At 44.7% G+C, this 19,553-nt stretch overlaps 1 protein-coding gene across 1 annotated transcript in view; it reads right to left on the bottom strand.

The window, feature by feature from the left end:
* Positions 1 to 19,553, bottom strand: part of GAS8 (growth arrest specific 8) — a 119,851-nt gene that overhangs the window by 45,910 nt on the left and 54,388 nt on the right. The window contains exons 7-9 of the mRNA XM_069217188.1: positions 18,432 to 18,599; positions 14,583 to 14,669; positions 11,131 to 11,340 (exon numbers count right to left, since the gene is read on the bottom strand). Coding sequence (XP_069073289.1) covers positions 11,131 to 11,340; positions 14,583 to 14,669; positions 18,432 to 18,599 — 465 coding nt within the window. The remainder of the gene's footprint in view (positions 1 to 11,130; positions 11,341 to 14,582; positions 14,670 to 18,431; positions 18,600 to 19,553) is intronic.

Genomic DNA, 19,553 nt, shown 5'->3' with positions numbered 1-19,553 from the left:
GCCCAGAGGAGAACACTGAAGAGTGGGTGAAATACAGATCCTGATCTCGGGGTCTTTTGCACCTTTCCCCGATGGTTCAAAGGTGGGGTGGGAGTAGGAGCTGCACCAACTGGCGACTGGGAGCATGGAGGATGGCGACCCCAGAATGCAGAGAATTTTTCCTTGGAGCTATAGAGGCCTACATGTAAACAAACAAGGGGCTGGTTGTCTCCGCTAGTACGCTCTGGGAAATACTGAAGGTCACAATCCATGTTGGGGGGGGGCAATCATCAACTACTACACAGAACAAAAATGTAAAGCACACAACCTCATGGATATAGAAGCTAGGATACGGAGCCTAGAGGCAAAATTCCTCTCCTCTAAAGACCACGTTACCCTTCATGATCTACATCACACTCAAACACTAATCCAGCAGACTGTGCCGAATGACGTATGGAATACTTGGCTTGTCTCACAGAGCAGTATATATCAATAAAGGGGGGGGGTGGGAAAAGGCAAACAAAACAATATTTTGGTGCAGCTCACCTCACCAGGAAACCTATCGTAATAAGAGAATGATTATATGTGGGGACCTTCCTTTAGCCCGTAGATACATGTCATACTGCACCCAGTTATATTCGAAATGACACTCCCTGAAATCAACGGAGTTGACATCCTTCATGAAAGACTTCCCTACGTGTAAGCTAAATGAGGAGGAAAGGCAGCTTCAGGGAAAGCTATTGGGTGCCTGCACTTTTCTCGTAATTAATGTCTCACATTAGGCTGTTACAGAAGTGCTTAGATCATGGAACCAAACATTAGGGAACTGAGAGGACAAGGTTGTTATAATGCAGAAAGTGCATGATTTCCTGAGTTCAACTACCTCAACAAAGAATGACATGACGAGTCCGTCTAATTAAAAAAATAGAACTATCAATAGTGACAGATGCAGCTCCTTGGGCCGTGGAGAGGGTCATGGAGAACCAACTAGGCAAGGATCCTGGTTGAGTGTAGAAATGACTATTAGAGCTTGGAGTAGAAGCTCTGACAGTTTTTCCCTCCTAATTTAGGGATCACAGATGTTGATTTAAATGGTGAACATAACAACCATATAGTATGTCGGCCATCTGGGGAAATGAGGAGTTGCTCATTATCGGGCAATAGGGGGAAGTGGACTCAGATATTAGAACACTGGGCCCCAAAGGTATCATTTTGGGGTTTATCAATCTGGAGAATAAAGCATCAAAGAACACACACTACCCAGGTAATCTGGGAAAGAGCATGGATCTTTTCTAAAGTCAGAAGTACTCAGCCAAGTGTTTGAGTACAGGATGTTTCCAGCAACATATTTGTTTGCGACATGCAAAACTAATGATGGCTGGGCTTTGCCTCCTGGTGTTCAAAACCTTGGTCTTTGGGAGATGCTATTTGTATTCCTTGGTCCAAGGCAGTTTACTGTATTTTTGCTCTACTTTTTCTGATAACCAGAATAATTTAGAAGTTCAAAAGACTGCACACAGAGTGAGGCACAATGCTTCTTATTTCAGAGTAGAAAAAAGGAGCAAAAGGCTCATGTATTAGATGAGGCCTTGATTTGGGGTTAAACTCTGCCGTGTGACATTAGAAGGGGCGCCCACACATTGGGAAATCTAACCATACAATTTGAGTGCCTTAGCCCTCTTGTGTTTTAATGAACGATGAGGCATGTCACTCTTGCTAAGCATCAAAAGTACAGAATTTTGCTTGCTCTTTTTAACTTGTGTTGTTTGGAAGGTTATGTGTGAATTCCCCAAACATCAGTTTTATTTAGTTCCTTTAAATAAGGGTGGATAATTATTCAAGAGAATTTGTATGACAGAGAAATTTCTTCTATCCAATAACACAAAGTTAGAGCCGGTCATACGAAAGCACCATGTTCTCTGGCATCTGATAAACATTCACTTAGGGAAACATGTATATCATAAGGTGTGACAGGGCGTGGCTAGGAAAGCCAAGATGTCGGACGCGTAGTCCGAGTGCTCCGACGGGGCCTTGCAATTAACCGCAATAACGGAGCCCCGCCAGAGTGAAGCCGGTGCCTGAGAAGTGCTGCGCCACCTCTAGAGATAGCAGTGCAGTGTAAGGAAGAGCCGCCTGACTTGAGGTGACCGGGGGCCAGAAGCCTCGCCGCACCTTGGGCCTACCGAGCGAGCCAGGGGCTCGAGTAGACGGAGACGCCGGACGGCAGGGCTCGACCGCCTGGGCAGAGGAGGTGGCGGAGCCCCGCCAGAGTGAAGCTGGCGCCTGAGAAGTGCTGCGCCACCGCTAGAGATAGCGGTGCCGCGTAAGGAGGAGCCGTCTGACTTGAGGTGACCAGGGGCCAGAAGCCCTGCCGCAACTTGGGCCTACCGAGCGAGCCGGGGGCTCGAATAGACAGAGACGCCGGACGGCAGGGCTCGACCGCCTGAGCAGAGGAGGTGACGCCCGTCTGACGCGGGCATATCAGGCGAGTGGATCGCTGGCAGCTCTCCCCCCCGGGGATCGAGCAGACCGAGGGACGGCTACCCTCGCTTGGCCGAGTGAAGGAGGTGACGCCCGCCTACCGCGGCCGTAACAGGTGAAGCGGGGGGAGAGGGCCTGCCCCTGAGCGTGGGGGATGCTGTCTGCTCTCCCCTTTGAGGCGCAGCAGGTCGCCAGGACTGCCAGCGCGTGGCCTGGCGGGGAGTGGCGGCCCAACCCTTTGCAAGTAATGGGCCTGGGCCCGGAAGATAGAAAACGGTGACACAGGGGTGGAAGCCATCCACCAGCTGAGGCCCTCCTGAAGAAGAGAGAGGGGGACCGACACAGAGGAAGCCCAGGCGGGGAAGGAGCCAGTGGAAGCCGATGCTGAAGAACTTACTCCGCATAAAACAGTAACCCAGGTGAGCAAAGCCCCAGCCAAAGCCCTGGAAGGGGGGGGGGAGTGCCTAGGACCACAACTGAAGAAAGGGCAGCAGAAATGGGCCCAAAGGCCTACGTCCAGAGAAGCAGCACAGCAGTCACATGTGGGAGGGAAGCGGAGAAGTTGAGTGAGCAATAAAGAGGCGGTACTGGACCCCTGTCTGCCGGGGGCGACCCCGCGGACATCACCGAGACCGAAGTGGAGGGCACGGGCCGTCAGCGGCAGGAGGAGATAGTTGATGACTACCCCACAAGCAAAAGAACCGAGGGAGCAGGAACCGGTGAGAGCCCGACAAAGGGCAAAACTGACCTGTGACGCATTCCGCGCATTGAGGAGTGGCACCACATACGCACAAACAACTCAGGCGAGGTGTACAGCACCCAACAGAAGCACCGGGGGGTTAAAGTAGATGGCAGTGGAAGCACACAGAAGTCCGAGGTACAAGTGATACCCAAGCATTAACAACTGGCTGACGTAGTAAGCTGGAACCCGATCTAACAGGGCTGATGACATCAAAAAGCCGCCGAGGAGGGAAAAAAATGGAGCGCCAAGCACTTGATGGTAGTAGAGGTGGAGACAAGCATGAACCAACACAATCCACGATGCAGGAAAAATTGGACAAAATCCTAGAAGCAATAGAGGACACAAAAACCACACTGCAGCGCGACATCAGTCAGGTCGCAGTGGAAGTGGGTCTCCTCCGAGCAGATCACCAAAAGCTAGCAGACTGGGTCAAAGACACAGAGACGACCCTGATAGATATAACCCCGAGACAAAAGGATTTGGAATCCACTGTACTGCACTTGACAGAGAGAATAACAAGGTTGGAGCAGAGAGCAGAAGATGCAGACGGACGAAGCCGGAGGAACAATGTGCGAGTGGTGGGACTGCCAGAAGGAACAAAGGGCACAAACATGGTGGAATACCTGGAGAAGTGGATAAAGGAGACAGTAGCCCCAGATTGCCCGACGCCGTTCTTTGCGCTGGAGAGAGCACACCGAGTCCCCGCGAGACAGCCGGTGCCTGGTCGACCGCCAAGGGTGGTGATAGCACAGCAGTTACATTACAGAGACAGGGACATCCTGCTCCAGAGGGCTAGGGAGACGGGCCTTCAGAGTAGGCAACGGAGAAGTGACCCTCTTCCCAGATTTTACCTTTGAGGTTCAAAATAGGAGAGCCTCTTTTATGGCAGTAAAGAGAGCACTGATAGAAGAGGGTATCCAGTACTCACTCCTCTTCCCGGGCAAACTGAAGGTGATGATCGACGGTAGCGCCACGTTCTTCCCTAGCCCAGAGGAAGCTTGGGAATGGCTGGAGGCCCGAGGAGGTGGCGGAAAACGGACTGAGGGCCCAGGGCATGCTCCCCCCTACCCAGCCGGGGGGGGGAATAGGAGGATGAGATGCAGACCCTGCTCACGAGCTGGACCATCACAGACTCAGAAAGACCCGAGTAAAAAAGAGGCCCTAAGGGCAGCGTCCTCAATGAACAAAGAAACCTCACCGAAGAGGAAAATTGACAATGAATCGGACGACATAGCAGCATCGTCTGCGGAGAGCACCTGCGGCTCAGAGAACCAGCCGAAAGTGACGTCGCAGACGGCTGATGAATTGGGGTGACTGTGGAGCAGCCGTACACCAAGGTGGGGCACACTGACCAGAAGTAAGGCCCCAATGGACTTATACCAGCCCCCCCCAACAGGCTTCTTGCCCATTCAGTAGAATGGCGAGAACTAGACGGACTTGTTGTATTAAGTTGCTCGTTGGCACATTTTTTCTGGGCACCCTACAGTTAGGGAGGGGCCCTGGGGTGGGGGAGTTGGGGTTATGTAAGTTTGGAACCAGTGGGTGCATAAATAGAAAATATCATATACACGTGGGTCGCCAGAACACACAATGGAGAGGAGAGATCATTAGGAGGGGGTGGGACCAGCATCCCTCACAGACACACCCAGATGACAGACTATAGCCTTCTGACATAGAACGTACGGGGAATGGGGTCACCTGCAAAAAGACACAAAGTATTGGCCCACTTGAAACGAAGAGGCATACATGTAGCAATGCTCCAAGAAACCCACCTGACAATGAACGAGGTAGAAAAGTATAAACGCAGATGGCGAGGGCAGGTGTTTGCCGCCGGGTACTCGTCTTACTCCAGGGGGGCGCTAATTTGGATCCGTGCTGGTGTGCCATTTGAAGCGAGATCCATAGAAGTAGACCGGGAAAGCAGATTTGTAGTAGTGGAGGGACGATTACATGGGACCCCATTAATGTTGGGAAGTATCTATGCCCCCAACCAAGATCAAGCGCCTTTTTTGCAGCGTCTCTCGAGCCGCATCACCCACCAACAACATGGGGAATTACTAATAGGGGGAGACTTTAATAGTGTCATGAACGTAGACTTGGATCACTCTTCACCCCCACTACAGGGGGCAGCGACACATAAAACAACGAAGAAAGTAAGAGAGTGGGTGGAAGCATGGGGAATGGTGGACATCTGACGAGAACAACACCCAAACGAAAAGGATTACTCCTTTTATTCTGCACTACACCAATTACACACTAGAATCAACAGGGTAGTATGTACTCCTGGGATAGCAAGAGGTATCTTTTATACTGAATACCTGGGACGAACAATATCAGACCATAACCCGCTCCTAGTGAGGTGGAGAATGGCTGGGGATAGGCCCCCCATATCGCTCTGGAGACTTTCACCAACAGCACTAGAAGATCAGACATTCAGAGAGACTCTTAGATCTCACCTAGCAGACCAAATTAACATAAACAAGGGGTCAACATCCTCTAGGTGCCTAGAATGGGAAGCACTAAAAGTGGAGGTGAGGGGTTATAGCATAGGTCAGACAGTCGGGATTAAGCGCACACTAGAACAAGAAGTAATTAAACTTGAGGATGCAATACATAGATGGGAAAAGAAAGAGCACAAGAATGCGCAAGAAAAGGAGGAGTACGAACAGGTGATGAAATCCCATTCGCGCACGGAAGAACAGCTATGCTGCCGCTGCTTCCAGAAACACTTAGCCACAGTACAAGCAGAAGAGGGTAGATCGGGGAAGATGCTGGCATGGCTGGTGAAAACGGGAGGAGAGGGAACACCTATAGTGAGTGTACGTGACATGAGAGGAAACCACAGATTTAAAACCGGACCCATTAACGAGGCCTTTAAAGAGTGTTACACTCACCTATATAGGGAACCAGACAAATTAGAGAAAGACAGATTAACGGAATTCTTACGATCACTCCCGCTCCCGACCTTAGACAATGGAGAAGGCGAAGCACTAGGGAGCCCAGTGACGAAGGACGAGGTACTTGAGGCTATCACACAGCTGGCCCCAGGCAAAACACCAGGGACCGATGGGCTGCCAATGGACTTTTATAAGAAATACCTCAAACTATTGGCCCCACAGCTGGTAGATATTTATGCAGAGGCACCGCACAGAGGCCTTCTCCCAGACACACTCAGGGAAGCAGTAGTGATTCCACTGCCCAAAATAAAGACAAGCGAGGCCTCAGTCACCAACTTTAGACCACTCTCAATGTTAAACAATGATTTTAAAATCCTCAGCCAAATCCTAGCTAACCGGTTGCTGCAACATGTACCAGCTCTGGTACATGTGGATCAAAACGGGTTTGTACCGAAGCGCAATACATCACTCAACCTCCGACGACTCCTTGCCATCTTACAGATGCCAGTAACAGCGAAGCCACCTAAAGGGATGTTACTGGCCACAGACTTCGAGAAAGCCTTTGACTTGATCCGTTGGGATTACCTGAGAGTAGTAATGCTAAAGATGGGTATGGGAGACAAATGGGTAAAATGGGTAGACCTGCTCTACACAGCCCCACAAGCGAGAGTCAAGACAGGGAAAGTTATCTCAACCCCCTACACCATTTATAGGGGCACCAGGCAAGGGTGCCCATTGTCGCCGCTGCTGTTTGCCCTAGCCATTGAACCTCTAGCTGCCTATTTCCGTAGGGAGGGTAAGGACAGAGGGGTGAGATGGGGAGGGAGTGAACACAACATCTCACTATATGCCGATGACATCCTAATTTACCTTAATGACGGGGACACTGGACTTCAATGGGCCTTACAGGCTTTGGACCGGTTTGCTGAACTATCAGGACTTAAACTTAATAGAAGCAAAATATACGTTTTTCCGATTACAAGGGGTTGCACCCAGCCATCAGCATTCCCGGAGACAGTGGTATGGGCTCCTGACACATTTAGGTACTTAGGCATCCAGGTGTATCATGACCAGAGGGACCTGCGGGAGGGTAACCTTGGCAGGGCGCTTGGCTCCCAAAGAGCATCCGTTGGGTTCTGGAGATCCCTGAAACTTTCTATAAAGGCCAGAATAGCACAAACCGAAATGGTCATGTTACCTCGCCTCCTTTACTACTTCACTAATCTACTGATACTGATCCCAATGCAATGGTTTAGCTAACTAAATTCACTACTTAGAGAACTAGTTTGGGACGGAGGCCGGTGTCGCACAGCACTATCAACGTTATGCAGACCAACTACTGAGGGAGGACTGGGAGTTCCTGACTTTGAGTTATATTATTTAGCTTGTCAATTACAGTGGTCGGCCAGATGGATTGCAGAGGAGGGCACACTAGACAGACACACGGGGAACAGAGAGTTAAGCACGGAAGAGATCATGTCGGAAATGGTAGGACGAAAGTTGAAGTCACAAGAAAAAAGCATATTGACGAAAGTGGCATTGATGTGCTGGAAGAGATGTTCAAAGAGGGTAGGAATAGGTAAACCCTACTCTCCGGCATTACCACTGAATATGTTGAAGGCAGAGACGACCGATGGGAAGTGGATGGACACAGACCTAGGGCCGTGGATGAGGGCGGGAGTAGAGACGATAGGAGACCTATTTGAGGAGGGGGTACTGAGCCCATTCACCGAGATAGTAGAGAAAAAAGGAGTTCCCAGAGGTCAGTTCCTGGTGCACCAAAGACTAACCCATATTGTACAGGAACACTGGGAAACGATCAACGCAGAACCTGCCACGCACTGCATGTTACATCAACTACTGACAATAGGGACAGACGCCCACCAAATCAACAAACTAATTAAGAGATAAATGGGAAAGAACACTCGGAAAAGATCTAACAGACGTGGAGTGGAAGAAAATACTGACATACCCAAAGAAAGTGTCAAGAAATACCCGTTTGAGATATAACCAGTATAACTACATTCATAGGACATATCTCACTCCACCCGTATATATGGAGGCACTCCGGCGGAATGCCCCAGATGTGGTGTGGTGAGTGCCGACCTGGACCATATGGGATGGCAATGCCCAGAGATCCAAACTGGATAGGGGATAGTGACGAGCGACCTAGAGAAGTTGATGGGATGCCCAATACCACAAACTCCGGCAATATGCTTGGTAGGCCTGAAACAATGCCTCACAATTGGGAAGGTACAGGTGCGTTACATAGATATTCCGCTAGCACTATATAGGCGACTAATAGCAGTAGGATGGAAATCCACCAAGAGCCCAGTAGTAGCAGAGTGGAGGCGGGATGTAGAGAAGTGGGCAAAGGTGGAATTACAGGTCCTGAAGAGCGAGGAAGCAAGAGGGTTGCGCCAAACACCGATAGCTCAGGCCTGGGAAGAGATATTGTCAAATTGGAGAAGAGAAGTAATGGAAGAAGGCAGTGACACAGGAGGCTCAGACTAGCAACTGGCCAGTGTAGTGAGACATAGCAGGAAATACATACTAATAGAGCCCTCACACCAGGGGGAGAGAGCGGAAACAGCATAGGAACCACAAGAAGTAATGGGCTGCCCATTAGTAATAAAGAGGCAATGAGAGGAACTAGGGGACACCGAGAGAATAGCAAACGACCCAACATACCAATAGAAGGGGTAAGAACTATTTAAGAGCAGGATGGAATAGGACAATGCTCCGAACCACACCCACATAAAAAGACAACGGGGAAAATAGCACCATAGAGTTTAAGTTCATGTTTAAATTTAGGTAAGCCGGCAGGGTAAAAGTAAGGACCAATCAGTGACTACACTTTACTAAACCGAACACAGAGTAAGACATCAAATATATAAGAAGCAAATGATAATAAAGCATGTAAAAAAAAAAAAAAACTGCAAGACATGTAATGCAAGTTGACTTGAAGCAGGAAAAAAGAATAATGATGTTGAAATACAAATAATGTTTGAAAATGTACATGTAGTAAAGAATACAACCTGTAACTGGCAAATGTTAATAAAAATATTTAACAAAAAAAAAATAAGGTGTGACAATTACTTGTTTAGTTTCATCTTCAAAAAATATTCTGAGTTAAAAAGCTCTCTGTTCTGTATCTATTAAACTGGACTGGTGGTAGGGCTGGAACAGCAGCACATTGCAGGCATATTCCCCTTCTTTGAGGCCAACAGACTGCAGGCAGTGGCTCTAGGGCACAGCCGAGGATAGAAATCTTTCCAGACCGGTAAATCAATCAGAGTTACTTTGTCATCGGGTTAGGTACTACCTGGTACAAGGATAGTCTGGCTATCCTAGATATATTCAGTATTTCCATACTTGAGCCACCTCATTTTTGTAGCCCAGCAAAAGAGAGATTGATGATGGCTGTAATGGGCTAGGACTTTACAGATTTTATGACATCAAGGGATCACGCTAGTGACAACTGACACTCTAAAATTTAAATGAAGTAAACATGTTCCTTTGATATATGAGGGTGTGACTATGCAACCAATACTATGTATTATGTGGCTGATCAGTGCCAGCAGTATTCTTGCAGATACATTGAATTAAATGCTACTCAATGTGTATAGCATGAATGCCAAATCTCTCTGACTTTAACCTGTGCAAGGCTCGTTATACCAAGCTGCACTTTTGCGATGTGTAAGTAGTCTCCATGTGACTCCTTTGCAATAACCTTGCATGAAGCGTCTCAAAGACAGCAGCATGGATCCAGCCTTTATGTGACAACTGCCTACATGCAGCCACTTTGTAGAAGTTGCCTGTACGTGACTTGAGCGCAGTTGCGCTGAGGCAGCAACTATCTTAAAGGTGGTTTGTGACAGTGCCTTCTCTACGATTGTATCTTGCATGAAACTTTTCTTTGCTAGCAGCTTACATGCAATTCCTCCATGACAGCAACTTGCATGTAGCGCTTCTCAAACAGCCACTTGTGCTTCTCCTCTTTGTACGTCTCCTTTGAAGTGCTATAGCTGGCATGTAGCTTTCAATAAATGGTGCAGATTTTAAATACTGCTGCAGCCAGAATGCCGATCCTATCTACTCACGCAGTCTGCACATGACTTCTATCCATTACCAAAGTCTATGTGTATGACACCGACATTGCTGTGGCATGCATGTAGTTCCTACATCCTTCTTGCAGCCTAAAATAGTTTCCCCTCCTTCACGCTTAAACCTGTTTGTAGCTCTGGCATACTGCTATAACCAGTTTTGTGTAGAGTTGCATTTTCCAAACTGGTCATATATGTGGCTGGAACCTGCATGTGGTTGCAACTCTATCCAATGCACTACTCTATGTTTTACTCTATACCTCTCTCAATATAATCTCAGCCTTCACTCTCTAATTCATCCCGAACCTCATGCTACTACTATGATATCCAAAATAACCCTTTCTAGGCTCTTACCTCCTCTATCCCTTCTTGGATCACCCCAAACCTCATTTGACTACTATGATTTCCCAAACAACCCTTTCTAAATTCTTCCCTCGTGTATCCCTCCTTTGACTCATCCCAAACCTCATTTCACTAGTATGATCTCCCTAATCCATTTTTAGACATTCTTCCCTCCTCCATCTCTCTTTTTGCTCATCCCAAACCTCATCTTACTCCTATGATCTCCCAAATAACACTTTCTAGACTCTTCCCTACTCTATCCCTTCATTATCATATTCAATCTAACTAACAGACACCGCTCAAGCTAACTAAAATTTCCCTATACTAATCCACCACTAACCCTTATTGTGTTCCGGAATAGCATGCTACTCGCCCCAAAGCAATTTGATGCCTCGTCAGGGGTAGTGAGAGCTATATATATTAAATTACAATTGCTGCAAGCTACTTGCATCCTATCTGATGCTGCCGTCTATGTGCTGCTGCTTTTATATAGCAGCCTTTATTTGGCTGCACCAGGATGGTATTACAGATTATATTCTTCTACACTGAACTGTTTTTACATCCCCTAAACCCAGCCCAGTACCTCAAGTTTGCGTGTGACAATGGTGAGTGCGTTGGGGTCCAGGTTCGAGGCGGACAGAACTTCGTTGAGTTGCGCCTCCTTCTTTTCCAGGGTGTCAGATAGAGCCAGAAGCTTGCGCTCCAGGAGAAGGTTTTTGAAACCGGTCTTTTGCTGTACATCCTGGATGGCTTTGGTGAATTTCTTGTAGAGCTCGTCCCTCTCTGCCTGCACCTGATCACAAAAAAGACATTTAAAATAACATGGCACATCGAAATTGATTAATTAAAAGCGTGAGGAGCTTAAATATAAGTGAAACCTGTCAGGAATTACAACAAATAAAACAAACAATTTAAGATTGATAGACCACAAGTAACAAAGCCTGGCTTGAAGTAAATGAAAGAGAGGCCCATGCTGCCTATCCCACTGTGGTACACACTTTGAAAATCAGATGGTATCTGTAAAGATAATCTCTTTCTACAAACATAATCATGTATTCTCAGACATGCTTGTAAGCAAAACACAGACCTGTCTTGGGCTCAATGTACACACCCAGATGTGTAAAACCAGAGTTTACATAACAAAGGAATACGTATAAATCAACTTACATACAAAATAAATGCAACCACACACACACATTCACTAGAGATCTATACGTAAGCAAACTCATACTCAAATTTGCAAACCAAAGGCCTACGTGTTCATTCAGTAATGAACAACATAGCTGGCTTACACTCACTCGGTATACCATCTAAAGACATCCAAACACAGACCACCAGAGAAAAAAGATGTATTTGAGCATTCAAGTGACATGCACGACAACAAGTATAACCTAGTGAACACACACACAAAGGTAACATGAAAAAACAATTTTGAAGATGTGTTCAGAGCCCAGCATAACAGAGAGGTGTGCACAGAAATAAAATTACAAATTGAGAATTTTTTTCAGGACTTATCTAAAACATACATATGAGGCAAAATTACATGTACAGGGGAAGAAACAGTGCGCTGACGAATACATATAAGACACGTGAATAATTTAATAAAGATGCACAAGTACAATGCAAGAATAGCAAAGCCAAGCTCATTGAAAGATCATAGTCGAATCCACATTGGCATGGCATGCCTGTAGAAACGATAGACATAGAAACATCCACTACAGATGTATGTACATGAAGTCTAGTGGGAATAAATACATGTACCTGATCAGTCTAGCTCTGGTAACTATACTTATGAATGGCACTTCCTGGGGCAGGAGTGAATGTACAGGGGCTTCAGAAGAGTTTTTCTTGAAGGCATGGGTGACTGAATTTGGTGCAGGTGGCCTTAAGTGGTGCATACTGATGGCACTAAAATGTCTGCCACATTTCAGGTGCAGAATGTTCGGAAGCTTTTCAGTGATATATGTTACCTGTGTAAAGAGTGAGTGCAGCTGTGCACTGATGTATTTTGCTGCAGATGAACTAGGAATCTTCTAACAGATGCATTTGTGTACCTGATAGAGGTGGTCAAAGTGCATGAACAAAGTAATGAAACGTTGATCCTGAATGCAACAGGGAGAAGTCAATGAGTGTAGGTGAGGTGGAACAGCTAAAGTAGCAAAATTTCTATAAATATTTAACCGGCCTTTCACCCACTGGTAGCTGTGTATAAAATTTAAGACCTACCTTGAGTAAAAAACTAAATTGAAATTCAGCAAATCTGTGGAAAATGAAGTCTTTTGTGAATATGTAACGCATTATTTTTCACATTGCAAGTAAGGCTGCAACCAAATGTGCAAAAACAGTCAGTGTTGTAAGATAAATCAAATGCTTACAAACTATACTTTCTAGTTACAAGCAAGCAGACTGTACCTATAGCAAAGCTTTTGTAGAAGTCTATTAAAAGGTCATACTTCAGAACTCATTTGGTACCACCGTTTAAGTGCTTATCAGAAATAATAAATCTCTGTCACAATGAAGCCTCAAATGATTCTATCAATTCAGAACTCATTTGGTACCACCGTTTAAGTGATTATCAGAAATAATAAATCTCTGTCACAATGAAGCCTCAAATGATTCTATCAATTAAAGCCTACACTGGCTCCCAAGCAGCCTTTATGATTGCTGACTAACCAGTTCCACAAATGTACATTTCCTTAAGGTAGCAGGCACCCAGGAGAGAATGCTTATTTCTTCTTCAACTGTCTGCCCCTCCTCCTGCTTCACAGTATAGGACACCTACTCTTTCCCTTCCAGCCTGAGGCAACTCAAAGTCGCCGTTAACCAGTTGTTTGTTTCTTTTAAAACTAAAAGTAGAGGAATTGTTTTGATAACATTAAAAGGCATGGACATGTAGTTCCCAACAGAATCTTCCCACGTTGGCCTCTCCTGTGGGTTAGGCTCATGTAGGCAAATCCGAAGTCCGCAGTGAACTTTTGTAGTTAATTTGGGGCTGGGGAAATGGAATCCTAGGACTTCCTTCAACACGTTTGAAACTCAAATAACGACAATGTCAATTAACAAAATATAGTTTTGATTTGCATACTGTATAGACTGAAATCCAGCTTCCTACCAAAGCAAGAAAGAACAAGGGTTGGTACACAGAACTTAGTGATAATACAGGAGTTAGGAGTACACCACTGCTCTGCATACTGTTGGTCTATAATTTTGTAAATGCCAGAATAACGTTTGGGCTGATATGTCAGCCCCAGATGGTACTAGTTTAACTACTAATCGTTTTGTACTGTAAGTAAAAACGGATTCTTTTTTATAATGTACAGCCCTAGATGGACATTGAACTTTATTGTGTGTGATTTCTGTATCTTCTGTATGCGTTCTCACCCTTCTATTGCCTCTTGGATTAAACATTAAGTTACTGTTGGAGTGCCAGGAGTACAAACAGAGTACTTGCCAATTTAGTTGGAGTGAAACAGTATCAATGCCCTGAGGCACAAGTGGTAAGCAACAGTATCCACAGGAGGTACTGCTCAATAACCTATTGCTGCCCGCTTGCTTTCTGTAAAGGCTTTGAAGTTCTGTTGAATGTCAATAAGGATTTTAGGTATTAATGGTTTATTTGGGAAATTAATTTGAAAGTGTGTATACTTGTTCATTGCTTTTTACTTCTAATTTTGTAAAGTTCCTACATGCTCCGAAGACTATTTCAGGTTTATTGTTGTCATGTATCTGCTTCCATGTATCGGAGTTCTATGTATGGGTCTTTGTAATGTACCTTTTACGCATTTGTCAATCAATCAGGTGTTATTTGTATAGTGCGTCGCCCGAGTGGGTATCCAGGCGCTTGCTGCAGGTGCTTATATGAAAAGCCAGGTTTTCAGTCCCTTTCTGAAGTGGGTCAGCGAGGGTGCGGTGCAGAGATGGAGGGGAAGGGCATTCCAGGCTTTAGCTGCTTTGTTGTGTGTGTTTGTGCACATGTATATGCACACATTGAACTGCATGTATTAGTTAGATTTCTTAGCTTCATGGTGTTCTGACCTTGCTGAATCGTTGCTCCAGCACTTCATGTTCCCATTGCAAGTCCTTTAGTTCCTTGTCAGTTAATTTCAAGCGAGCTTTTGTACTCTGCAACAAACCATACAACAATGAGATCATAAATGAGACTGCAGCCAACCGAATTACTCAATTATGTACTTAACTGCAACAGCATTGGACTCTTTGGGATACACACAGCTGCAACAACACCACACTCCCAGAAAACCTAAAAAGCTGTGACAGCACCCAAAGAAGAGTTGCTATTTATCTTTTTGTAAACTGGTATTGGTAAACGGTTGCTGAATGTTAGGGAGGCACAATCAAAGGTCACAGTCAACTTATCGTACACTCCTAAACTGGTGAAAAATTAAATTGGTAAATTAAAAGACAATGCTTTAGATTATCTCTCACCGTGTGCAAGATTCTACAGAGCGCCTCACCGTGCCCAAGAGCCTTTAGGATAGTTATGCTAGAAACCCCTCAGAGTACCTTACAATTCCAGAGATCTATCAGAGTGCTTATAAGGACACTAAGACATCTCATTGGGTCTCATCTCACAAGACACTTCAAAGTGCCTCAGACTGAACTTTGGTCCATGAACTGCATCAGAAGCATTGCAATCACTTTGGTCATCTCATTAACATCACTCTCTGAATGCCTCGATTTGCAGCAAGATGCCTTTAAAGGATCCAGGAGCACCAACCTATCACAGAGTGCCTCCATATGTAACAGTGATCACTTTGATGCCTGTGTGTGCATCAAGATGTCTGAGGGTGCTCAATGTAAATCATGATCTTTCTGATTCCTCAATGTGCATATCAAGCTCTTTTTGATATCTCAATATGTTTCAGAACTCTCAATTTTCATGAAGATTTATATCATACCTCAAAAGACATCAGGAATTCATAAAACATTAATGTGAACCACAGGCTCTTTAATACCCTTGTGGATGATACAACCACTGGGATTGATTTAACATGCATCATGATCATTCTAATGCTCGAAAGTGCAGCAAGAGCTGTCTGACTTCTCACCATGCCTCAGTGTATGAGAGTGACTCAATTTGTACTGAAATCAGCCCACGTGCCTTTTGGAAGCATTAAGGCTCCTCAACAAATACCAGGTCCTGGTCTGTAGCATACTAGTGTGTCAAAAATGCTTTCAAAGGCAAACTGATTAAGCCTAGTGTACATTTTGGGTGTGCTGCTTCTTTACTCCACTCAGTTTAGAAAACCTAATTATAAAGTGTGTTACCAATTTATTCTGCAGGATCTGGACCCCAAAATTGTGGGGGTCTTTAGTTTATTTTCACCCACTTTTTCTTTCTCAACCTCCATGTTACGGAATGCTTTCAGGTGATAGACTTCTTTATAAGCCACTCTTATGAAGAAAATTCATCCCTGTGTTGTCCTAGCTGAGAAGTATTCCATGCAGTTCCTTCATCTGACTGAATGACTAACATTTAAGTGACATACTTAACTTTCATTAAGGGTCTATAGGTGCTGGTATCATTCAGCTACCTGGGAGGCATAGAAAATGAGCTACGTCAGAAATGTTCCAAACAGTGCTTATAAGGGATCTCTCTAGAAGTGGAGTAGCATACAATTCCATGTTTTGGCTACCTGAATGAAATGCTGTATTGCCTGTAGTGCTCAGTTTAAATCTAGCCAGCCCAATAAGGCAAAGTGACAAATTCAGTAATGGTGAAGAGGGGATTTTCTATCCAAGTGAAGGGAACAGTCATTCTGCTTGTTCTTGATCATTCACAATGACCATTAATGTATGTTTAAGGCAATGGAAGCAAGAGGTTTTATTTTAGCACGCACCTGACGAGCCACATTCTGGTGCTTTGGACCAAATAAAGTTGCCGTTTAACTTCTTTGTGAGACCACAACAGAGAAAATTACAATAAACAAGTCTAGAGGTCACTGCTGTTCCAATTAAAGTGCTATTTATATACAGTGTTGGGGCTTGCCATGTGTTGCTTCATCAGTTTTTAAATGGAGTGGGACAAAAGACTGATGAAAGAGGTATGACTTCAGGGATTTCCTGAAACTGAGCAAGTGACCTTCTATTCAAGCACACAGAGGAAGTAATTCCAGAGGGAGGAGGCTAGGACATTGAATGAATGATCTACTAAAGCATTTGTTCCTTGCTAGGGAAGATGTTGTGGACAGCTGTCCTTAAACATCTCTTTGGACAGTCAGCCAAAAGCAGCTGATGAAGGTACGGTGAAGCTCTTCCATGTATTGCCTTGTGACTGAGGCACAATATTGAGGCACAATATCTTGAACTTACAGCTGCAGAGATATGGTCAGTGCGCCTCAATCCAAGGATAAGAGAAGCAGTAAAGTTTTGGAATCTTTGTTGTTCTGACATGGTCTTGACTGGTAGGCCCATGTATATTTCACTGAAGTAGTCTATTCTCAAGATCACTGCAGAAACTACCAGTACAATCCTTTGAAGAGGTACAAACAAAGGTATACTGACTGAAGAACAGAAGTGATAAACAGCAGTTTAAATGACTTTATTCACTGAAGGGATCGTTGGCAATTAGTATGAAGAACAAAAACCATACAAGATGCAGCCCAACTGAATGGGAGAGAACGTGGTTTGCCTGAACCAAGAAGCCTGTTCCAATTGCAGCTCATGCATTCATTTTAGGCAAAACTCTGTGGGGTAGCACTTTGTAGATTACTCAACAACTGTGCAGAATGCATAGGTAGTGTTCCAATTGCCCAAGCAAAACATTAACAAGACCATGAAATGGTAAGAAACTGGGGCAGCTTCTCCCCTTGCTGCATAGTAGTTAGGAGGAGTGTGTCCCCCTCCTCTCTTGTAGAAGGGGTTGGTTACACAGTATACACCTGGTGACACATTTGATTTGGGGGAGGAAAGGTCAGTTTTGAAAATCACTCCAAGTGCCCATACCGTCAGACCCAGAAACAGGTTTTGATCAGCTTATGTAGAGCGCCATTTTGCTAGAAGCCATCCATTAAAAAAAAAAATCAACCATTAATCCACAGGCTGGAACAATGTCTGACCAGACCATGCTTACAGCAATGGGAATGTGTCTTTGGCAGGTGGGGAAGCAAAAATGAGAACTTAGGTATTTTGGTTTCACATCCGACAAATGAAAACTCCTACAGAACAAAGTAAAGAATGCAGCTGCCTCCCACAGGTTTCCCCCAACAGATAGCAGCCTACATGGCAGGTAGGGACAAACCTGTAAATTCCAGAGACTTACTGAGATGTGCAGCTGGTGAAACAAAGCACAGTGTTTTCCATTAAAACGTCTCTGTAACAATCTAGAAACAGTTTGGGGCGCATTACGTTTTAGTGCCAAATTGAAGGTGCCGATTTCAAGAGAGGAAGTCAAAGGTAAAGTAAGTAAAAGCATAGGACCCACATTAGGTAGTTAATAGTCACGGAGGAAAAAATGACTGGTAATCGGTTACCAGACAACATTACACTCTGCACCACCACAAACTTTTCCAGAAGTAAGTAGAAAGCTAATCAGTAATTTTAGGGACATCCAACAAATATCAGATTTATCTCCAGCAGTATTTTGTTGCTTAAAGAATGGTGCACAAAGAGGTAAAAGCAGTGCTACTACTTCTTATTTCAGAATTCAACAATCTGGGTTCCTAATACAACTGTAAAAGTATTAATGTGACAGTCATTTTCGCAATATTCACTGGATTCCAAATAAAAAATAGGTACTCCCTTTTCAGACCAACTCGCAGTTTGTTTGTTGCACTCTCCCACCTCCAATGTTCCAGTGAATCCTGCAGCATCTTTCTGCTAATATTGTTAACATTATTGGCCTCAAGTTGACTATTGGACACTTACAACCAGCGATGCTTTGTCCTGCTCATAGTTGTCCATCTGCTTGTGTAACTCGCCCACATCCTCGCGTGCTTTCTGCAGTGGTTCAACCAAACGCTTATTTTGCAACTGCAGGTCTTGCATCTCTTTCTCCATGCGGTCTTCCTTTTTCTTCATGTCTTCCATTTGTTCCTGTAATGTGAAAACCAAAGACTGTGAGGATCTATAGCCAATAATGGAAGCATATTCTTTTCCTCAAACCACCACAATTGGCGCTTGTGCTTCTTCATGGTGAGCAATATTTGAAGACACAATACAGTGGACTTGGTCTAGAACTCCCCCCCCCCCCTTTTGTGTGTATTAACAAGGCTAATGCTCTAATGAGTTAATGCTTTTCTTTCAAAAACAATCTTAGCACTGCATCCTGGTCGGGGCTTAACCCTCGGCCTTAATTTGGAGCATGGACACCAAGCACTTACCTGACAGCTGGCAAATGTACAATAAACATATCTAGTCATAGATGCTTCTCTGAAGAGTGCACTTGATAGCTGCAGACTGTCACTAATTACAGTACTTAAAAAAACAAGCAGAGCCAGGAGAATGACTACATACCTTTAACAAGGGTCTCTGAATTTAATCCTTTCATCTCTAGAGGGGTACAGAAGTGAATGGTCTTCCAGTTCTGTGTTACAACAGAAAGGAGCAGTGAAGAGCTTGAATAGTCTCGCACAGACTTTGGGATCTATCAGGATTGGCTTTATAACTTGTCACTCGCCTAGTGCAAGAGGAAAGGCTGCTTCTCCAGTCTGCCTGTTCCAAGTGGTTGTGAGAAAGAGGTCTATTGTAATGTTGTCTCTGGATGGTTTAGGCTTTTAGAGTTTAGCTAACAGCATGGGTTTAAATACTTATGATAAAGTTAATATTTTCAATGACTATATATGGCATTAACATCTAGTGAAAATATCCTTCAATTAGACCCTACTGTGAGAAGGATTCATATTTCATTACATTCTAATGTGCTCTAAAAAAAGACTCTTTGATCTTTCTGTTCCAAATAGTTATAAAGGTGCCATTGTTTTCCTCCTGCCCCATCTGAGTAATTTTAAAATATAATTTTTCTCATGTTCTGAGTACTTCTAGAGAAGT

This window comes from Pleurodeles waltl, chromosome 12 (genome assembly GCF_031143425.1).
Source record: "Pleurodeles waltl isolate 20211129_DDA chromosome 12, aPleWal1.hap1.20221129, whole genome shotgun sequence".
Lineage (NCBI taxonomy): Eukaryota > Metazoa > Chordata > Amphibia > Caudata > Salamandridae > Pleurodeles > Pleurodeles waltl.
The sequence above is the reverse complement of the archived record's forward strand: the minus strand, read 5'-3'. Positions and strand labels throughout refer to the sequence as shown.